The sequence below is a fragment of the Acinonyx jubatus genome, chromosome B2, assembly GCF_027475565.1.
Source record: "Acinonyx jubatus isolate Ajub_Pintada_27869175 chromosome B2, VMU_Ajub_asm_v1.0, whole genome shotgun sequence".
Classification (NCBI taxonomy): domain Eukaryota; kingdom Metazoa; phylum Chordata; class Mammalia; order Carnivora; family Felidae; genus Acinonyx; species Acinonyx jubatus.
The window spans coordinates 105329510-105338408 of NC_069385.1; the positions used below are offsets into that span (position 1 = coordinate 105329510).

Consider the following 8899-nt stretch of genomic DNA (forward strand, 5'->3'; position numbering starts at 1 on the left):
TTATCTTAAGCGCAATGCAAGTAAAAACTATTGTATCGTTTAAAATGTGCCAGGGGTTCACTCACACACCTTGGGGTGGGGGTGGGGACGGCCTGGGAGAGGGGAACTGCCCCTCCTAGCGCTGTTCTGTTTCCCCAGTCCAGTCCCTTGACCGCCCCTTATCTTCCCTGTCCTCCCTGCAGAAAAGAAGGACACGGTGTTGCGGCAGGTACGCCTGGACCCCTGTGACTTACAGCCTATTTTTGACGACATGCTCCACATTCTGAATCCTGAGGAGCTGCGGGTGATTGAAGAGATTCCTCAGGCTGAGGACAAGCTGGACCGGCTATTTGAGATTATTGGAGTCAAGAGTCAGGAAGCCAGCCAGACCCTCTTGGACTCTGTATATAGCCATCTTCCCGATCTATTGTAGACCATGAGGGATACCGCACTCTGGAAATTACTCAATTTAGTGGCAGGGTGGTTTTTTGTTTGTTTTGTTTCTGTTTTTCTAGTTGCGTGTGTGTGCATGTGCATGCGCACGTGCGTGCGTGTGTGTGTGTGTGTGTGTGTGTGTGTGTAAGAGTATATGGCCAGTGTTTTGAGCTCTTTCTTTTTTTAACCCTTCTAGGAAGTTAGTTTATAAGCCTTCCTCAAGGTGTAACTGTTGAAAAATACCCACCACTAAAGTTTTTTAGGTTCCATATTTTCTGTTTCGACTTCTTATGTGTTTTCAAAATTGTTCTGTGCACTTTAAATTCACTTAATGTACCACAAATGCAGTGTGGCTTTTCCTGCACACTGGATTGTGAGGCTCTGAACTTCTTAAAAGTGTAATGGCATCTTGTGAATTCTATACGCCGTCTTCATGTCTCAACATCCACATCAGCTTTTTATTTTTTAATTGTAACTTTTTTTATTATTATTTGTAATTTACAAATTTTCTTAAGGGTTAAAGAAGTGTAATACCCCGTTGCGTTACTGTAATGCAATAGATTTTGAGTTATCGTTTTAATATGCCTTGTTGTATAGTTCATATTCATGGCTGAAACTTGACCACACTGTTGCTGATTGTATGATTTTCACTTGGGCACCGTGTAGAATGCCTGATTACTTGTGCCCCTCTTACGCTAATGATGCTCTGGGCTGGAGACATGAAATCCTCAAGCCATCAGACCTTGCTATTTAAGTGGCTTGACACCTGGGCCACCAAAGAACTTGAACTTCATCTTTTAGGAATTGAGCTATTCTGGAACGTATTGCTGCACTTTGGAAAGTCACAACTGGGTGCCCGTGGCACCTTTTTCCATAGGGGATTTGCTCAGTTTTGCTTTAAAAGATGTCTTGTTTTTTTTTCTACACACGTAGTCGGTAGGTCCAGTCTGCCCTCGAGGCCTTGGTCTTGGTGGGTGTCCTTTGTCATTCAATCACTTTAATTAAAAGTGGCTGCAGCTGTAAGAGCTCTTGTCTGATATATTTGCAACTCTGCTCCCGTTTATAAACATGCTCTCTAATAATGCTCAGTTGCCAGACTCTAATGCAAAGGTGGCGTGGGCTCCCTTTGTGTGGGCGGGGTTTGTGGGTCATGGGGAGGGACTGATAGCAGAAAAAATGCCTTCAAGTGTACTAATTTATTAATAAATATTAGGTGTTTGTTACCTGAGTAGTTTGAGTGTATTTACTACTTGCCTTGTACATGTGCTCAAATTACAACTCTTTGGTTAGCCTCTTGGAAAAAATGTGTGTATTCTAAAAATCTCTGCATTTCTGACCTGTGAATCATGCAGATTCGCAAAGCTTTGTGTCTGCAAGAGTATTTGGAAATTCAGAGAGAAGGATGACCAAGTGTTAGAGATGACCAAGCATTCCCTAGTCTTTTGGGGATAAATCTTGGGCTCCTATTTTGTCTCTATTTTAAGAAAAGAGGATTTGGAGGTGGAGAGGTATAAATGATGACATAGGTCCTGGAGTGTATTCTTACTCATTTCCATCTAGGAATTTTACCACTCGTGGGGGGGGGGGGGGTGCTCTGTACAAGTTCACAGGCTTCTGTGTGAAACTTCATTGCCCATGAGTAACTTCAAGGGGCTTTCTTGGCAATAGGGTAAGGTAAAGTCTCATGATGATGGATGTATTACATCATATTATATATATTATTTTTTTATCATGTGTTATCATATCTCCTTAGCTTGGGAACCCTGGCTCTATAGAATTCCAGTGGCCAGGACATCAACAATTCTGAATTCCTCCTTCGGTGAGGAACTGGAAGTGGGTGCCCTGTCTGGACACTTTGACACCCATGTCAGGGACATTGAAGGGGTCTTCTGCTTTCATCCACTCCCATGTGGCTGGTTTCTAGAGAACAATTCTGGTATTTGGTTTTATGGTTCTCAGGCCAGGTTTCCCTTCCTCTTTTGTGAACAGAAGACAGAAACTCTTCAAAAGGGAAACAAACTAGGATAGGTCGGTGATGGGAGGCAAGGAGACAGATGGGTTTTTCAGAGGATTTGGAGACTGCGACTTATTTTTTGTGGGGCTTGAAAACAAATCAGTGTTATAGTTATTAAGTTTGTAAGTTACTTCTAGCTTGGAGATCATTATTTTCTTAACCTTTACAGCTTTGTACTTTACAAAGTGACTTTTACAATATCTCATTGAAACCTCATAACCACCTTTTAAGATAGGTACTATTATTGTACCCATTTTATAGATGAAGAATAGGCTTATAAAGGCTAAGGAACTTGCTTAAGGCTCTACAACAGAGTGGTAGCGATCAGACTTGAATCTGAATCCAAAAGTGTTTATTCAGGACTGATAACCAGAAATATTCTGCCAGGCTGAAGCCGTGGATACAGAGATCACAGTGATGAAATGTATGTGGCTTATAAAGAAAGCCTTATACTTAAGTTCAATGAATAATTGTGGAAGTGTGAGAAGGGGGTAGCATCTTTTGATGATACAAGGGGAAGGGACATGGAAGTTAGGGTTAAACAGAAGCTTAATATTGAGTTAATATAATACATAGCTTTCCACCTACCCCCAAAAGTAACCCTGAGCTGCATTATTAAAAATAATATATAATGTTCTGGTCAGAGTTGATGACAATCCGATTTATATATTATGTGGCTCATTTTGGAGGTTTTCTCTGGTGTGAACTAGCTTACTTTGAGGGCTGTGCTAAACTAGGTTTCCAATGCAGGGTTGGAGGGATAACCAGAAGAGTAGGAAACAGAAACAGGAGCATTTGTTGAGAAATCTAAACTTGACTACGAAGATCATCTGGGTAGGGGAAAGACTATCTTCAGATATTTGCAGGGCTAAGGAAGAGACTATTTTTCTTTAGAGAGTAATACTGTTTCCTCTAAGCCAATTTAGGTGAAATGCAGAAGAGCTCTTAAACAATTAGATCTGGCTGCTTTTCCAAGGAGAAAATCTCTCTTACTCTGGGAAAAAGTTGGATGTGCTTCACTGGGTTATCAACCTTTCATGTCAATAATCACCTGGGAATGAGCAGTCTGTTCTAAAGGCAGGTTCCCAGAGAGTGCAATTCAGAAGGTTTGCCGTGAAGTACAGAACAAGTGTCTCCCATATTTTTTTTTTCTGAAAAATCTTGGGCTCAGTGCTTGAGATCCTTGCCACTGTGGGCTGTCACCGCACCCAGGAGGTTGTTAGAATGCATCCTTGGAGGCCACTTTGTTGTGCTCCTTAAACTTTAATGAGCACATGAAACACTTGGGGATCTTGTTAAAATGCAGATTCTGTTTCAGTTGGTGAGGGGATAGGTACCTAGGTGATGTGGATGCTGCTGGTCTCTAGATCGACACCGGGTAGCCTGCAACTGGGCCTCGTTTTCATGCAAAGAGTAGTGCTGAGGTGGGAGAAGATGACACCATTTCCAAATGAGAGGAGTAAATGATTTCCGATGATCTAAAGAGATTTCCAGAATCAGGCAGTCCTGGTCAAGATCTACAGCAGTGGTTCTTGATCCTGGCGGCACATCGAAATCAGCAGGGCGGCTCTGAGAAATCCAGTGCCCAGGCCAACCTCCATACCGGTGATGTCAGAATCTAAGGGCCTGGAACCCAGGAATCAGAATTTTTAAAGCTCCCCAAGAGATGCCAATGTGTAGTCAGTCAGCTTGGGCAGCCACTGATTTAAGAGTTTGTGAAGAGAGAGTGCTTCTCAATCCTCACCCCAGATCTGATGGATAAATCTTACAGGGAACTAACTCGGAAATCTGCAATTGTGAGTTTGCTATAAATCGTCCCACTCAACTCTGCAGGCTTGCTTTAGAACCCATAACCGTCCTGTAAAACTACATGTAACTGTTAAGAACTGATACGCTAGGTAGCAAGGATGGGCAATATCTTAAGGCTTAATTGCGCTGCTGAACAATTAATTGATGCAACTGACCAGTTCTTCATGACATTGAGCATAATGTATAAGGTATGATTAATCAAGAATATTTGGGATGTGATGTTGTTCTGATTTATGTTTCTATATCAATTTGATTGAAGGTTTGCCAATTTTCAAAAAATAAAGTAAGATCTGATGAGTCATAACTGCACTGACTATGGCATAGAATCTCAGACTGTGGGTCGCACCTGGGCTATGGGAGTGTCAGTTTCGATGTACGGTCCTGTAGATGTATCGGGTACCTATCTTACACTTTGACTTGAGAAAAGGAGATGCGATCAGTCTCTTGTTTAGCAGACTTGTGGCCCTTACCTTTGTAAGGAAACTTGGACATTGTCTAGAAATCTTGCGGTTTTCAGATGGGAAGCTAGGCTCATTTCTGCTACTTCATGGCAGACCCCAGTTACCTTAGTCCCTGCCAGTACTCGTCCACTATTCTGAGATACTTCTTTGGCCTCTTTTCTTGAAAGCAGGTGGAAAATGAAGTTAGCGATTTGACCGAGAGTTACTTGCATTAGAAATCTAAAACAGTTTTTATGCTATTTGACTTCAAGTAGCCGAATATGTGAAGCATGTTGGATGCCAGAGCCTCACTATTTCTAAAATAACAGCTTTTCATAAAGTACCTCACAAGGATATAAAAAATATGGCAATGGATACGTCTGGGAAAAGGAACGAGCTATCCAGGGGACAGGAAGAGGAAAGGAAGGACACGTTCTTTCCACGGTTTGTTCTTTGGAGACTTTTGAGTTTTGCACCATGTGTGTGTATTGTGTGTGGAATTTGAAAAATTACAAATAAAAACTATTTTTAGAATATTTCTAAGGCATCTAGGGAATGTACACCCGTGAAGAGCAAGGTAAGAGTTCCATGAACCAGGCTTAAAATGTCACTAATAGTTCTGTGAGGGGCGTTTTTGTAAAATCTGCAAAAGGGAGACAGGGTCTTGTTCTGCCCACCGCCAACCCCAACCTCTGTGATTTTAGATTCTTTTCCCGGACTTGGCTCCCAACAAACTTAATTAATGCAAAATTTAGAGGGAGGGACTTCAAACCGAGAAATTCAGAGAGGTGGAACATAGCAGCTATTTTCTGGCCCATCTTTTTTATATTTCTCAATACAGGAATCACTTGTAATTAAGATCTTCAGGAGGAAAAAGGTCAAAGATTTCTTGAGAGCCTTTTGATAGTTGTTCATCTCTCCAAAGGAGGCGCTTCTGTTCTGCTCTGGCATTGTCTTGTTTTCACTCACCTAGTGCTTTGTCCATAGGAAGATGCCAAACTAGAAATCCCATGAAGGAAGCAGAAGAGGGACACAGGTAGCTCGTTTCCAAAAGTCCTATGACAATTGTGTCTCATTCTCTTTCGAAGTTAGAACAATTTCATGTTAGGTTTTGGCCCCTTTTGTTTAAACATAGGGTACACATCAACAGAAATGTTCATTTTGTCACTCCACTCATCCATCCATGAAACATGTGAGCACCTACTATGGGTGAGGCACTAAGCCAAGAGCCAAGAATACAAAGAATTCTATACAAGCCAGTAACGACCGTCGACACCAGGGCATTTGTCTGTTCATCGCTGTATCCTCAGCATCTAGAACAATGCCTGGAACATGGTAGGCGCTCAGTTACTCTATGTTGAGTAAATGAAAGCATGCAGGCCCTGACCTCAAGCTCACAGCTCAGGAAACAGACATGGACATTGTAATCAAATCAAATTATAATCAAATGTATCTAAATGAAATGATAGAGATACAAAGAGGGTATTAGGAGAGTTAGAAATGAAATATGAATCAAGGAAAAAATATCACAAAATCCTTTAGTGGAATTCTTCCTTCTAATTTTAAAGAAAATTGCGCTAAAAGAAAGGGCAGACAGTTACAGTTCCATACATTCCAAATCTCTGGGGAGAGAGATAGTTTGTAAAGAGAAAGTTTTCCAAAAGGAAAACGTAGGTATTGTAGACATTATTATGCAAGCAAGGAGTTCATATTTAAATATTGGCTAACCATCACGATAAGACACGAGGCCCAGTCATGTGACTGCTTTGCATACATCACGTATTGGGAGTCCAGAATGTATATGTCCCTTCATGGAACAACTCCTCCTCCTATAAAGTATCCAAAGCACTTGGTATTATTCACTCTAATCCTAACCTGCATCTTATGATGCAGGAGCTGTTAGAATTTCTCTCCTGCTGATGAGGAAGCTGGTGCACAGATAATGACTTCCCCAAGTCACACAGCTAGTAAATGGTGGAGCCAGGAAGACCATTGTAGAACTGGGTGAGCCAAGCATGGTCCTAAATGACAAATTAGGTGGACTGGATTGCTCCCCTTCTAGAGCATCTCATCTGGAATCGACCGAAGTTGAATTGCTTTTTTGTTTGGCTTTCACACTGTTCTTTTTTTTTTTTTTTTTTTTTACTTTGAAATAATTTTGAAAGAAGTTTCAAAAGTAGTATAGAGAGTTCCTATCCACCCTTTGCCCAGTTTCCCCAGGATAACATCTTGCATAACCATGATATTACCAAAACCAGGAAATTGACATTCATATAATATTACTAACTAAGGCTCCAGACCTTCCTCAGCTCACACCAGTGTTTACATGCACTTCTTTAAAAAAATGTTTGTTTATTTTGAGAGAGAGAGAGAGAGAGAGCAGGGAATGGGGGGAGGGGGGAGAGGGAGAGAGAATCCCAACCAGGCTCTGCGCTGTCAGCACAGAGTCTGACTCAGGGCTTGATCCCATGAACCGGGAGATCATAACCTGAGCCGAAATCAAGAGTCAGACACTGAACTGACTGAGCCACCCAGACAGACCCAGGCGCACCTGTTTTTTTGGTGTGTGTGTGTGTGTGTGTGTGTTTGTGTGTGTGTAGTACTATGAAATTTTATCACATATGTAGATTCATGAAGGCACTACCATAATCAGAATACATAACTGCTTTATCACCACAAAGAAACTCTCCCCCGTGTCCTCTTTATAGTGACACCTTCCCCTCCACCCTAAACCCTGACAACTGTTTTCTGTCACTAGTTTGTCATTTAGAAAGTGTTATATAAATGGCACCATGCAGGATGTAACCTGAGATTGGCTTGTTTTCCTTCAGCATAATTCCATTGTGATCTAACCAAATTGTTGCACATACGAACACGTTCTTTTTCACTGCTGAGTAGTATTCCACGGTAGGGATGTACCACAGTTCGTTAACTATTCATGAATACGTTTGGGCTGTTTCTAGTGTTTGACTATTACGGATAAAACTTCTATGACTTTTATGTGGAAATAAATTTCATTTCCGTAGGGTAAATACTCAGGTATAGGATTGTTAGATAATATGCTAAGTGCTTTTTCAACTTTATAGTAAACTGACCGTTTTCATAGTGGTGGGACCATTGTATATTCCCAGCATTATGCATAAGAGACCAAGTTGTTCTGCATCCTTGCTAGTCCTCAATATTGTCAGTATTTTTATGTTAGTTATGCTAGTATGTATGTGGTAGTACAAACCTGAATTTATAAAATCGTGGAAACATACAAATGAGTAAGAATTTAAAATTAAAAAGTGCTACCTCTCTGATGCTCGCTTCTGTTTAATTGCCGTATTTCATTCTTTTTAAAATTTCATTTATTGGGGTAAGAATATTTAATATGAGATTGACTCTCATGACAAATTTTTAAGTATATGGTACAGTATAATTTACAGGTGCAATGCATACAGTAGACCGCTAGAACTTACTCATTTTGCTTCATTAAAATTTATGCCCCCTTGATTAGTAACTCCTAATTTTCTCTCTACTCTCAACCCCTGGCCACCACTATTCCACTCTTTGATTCTACGAATTCGAGTACTTCAGATACCTCACCGAAGTGAAATCATATAATGTTTGTCTTTCTGAGATCGGCTTGTTTAATTTAGCATCATGTCTTCAAGGTTCATCCATGTTGTCATGCATTGCAGAATTTCCTTCTTTTTTAAAGTCTAAATAATATTCCATTGTGTGTATATATCAGATTTTCCTTATCCATTCATATCTCAATGGAAATTTAGTCTGTTTCCCTATTTTGGCTATTGTGAATAGGGCTGTTGTAAGCATGAAGGTGCTAATATCTTTTTGAGATCCTGATTTCAATTATTTTGGATAGATTCCTAGAGGTGGGATTGCTGGATCATAAAGTTTTCTATTTTTTATTTTTTGAGAAATATCCATACTGTTTTCCAGAAGGGCTGTAACCAATTTACATTCTTAGTAATACTGTACCAGAATTCCCTTTTCTCCACATCCTCACCCACATGTTATTTTTTTTTTTCCAGCAAGGAATTATTTTTTTTTAATGTGAAATTTATTGTCAAATTGGTTTCCATACAACACCCAGTGCTCATCCCAACAGGTGCCCTTCTCAATGCCCATCACCCACTTTCCCTTCCCTCCCACCCCCCATTAACCCTCAGTTCATTCTCAGTTTTTAAGAGTCTCTTATGGTTTGCCTCCCTGCCTC

General features: G+C 40.6%; 1 protein-coding gene across 1 annotated transcript in view; it reads left to right on the forward strand.

The window, feature by feature from the left end:
• The window catches only part of TNFRSF21 (TNF receptor superfamily member 21), a 71942-nt gene extending 67693 nt beyond the window's left edge, over window positions 1–4249 (forward strand). The window contains exon 6 of the mRNA XM_027057605.2: window positions 183–4249. Coding sequence (XP_026913406.1) covers window positions 183–412 — 230 coding nt within the window. The 3' untranslated portion in view covers window positions 413–4249. The remainder of the gene's footprint in view (window positions 1–182) is intronic.
• The last annotated feature ends 4650 nt before the right edge of the window (window positions 4250–8899 follow it).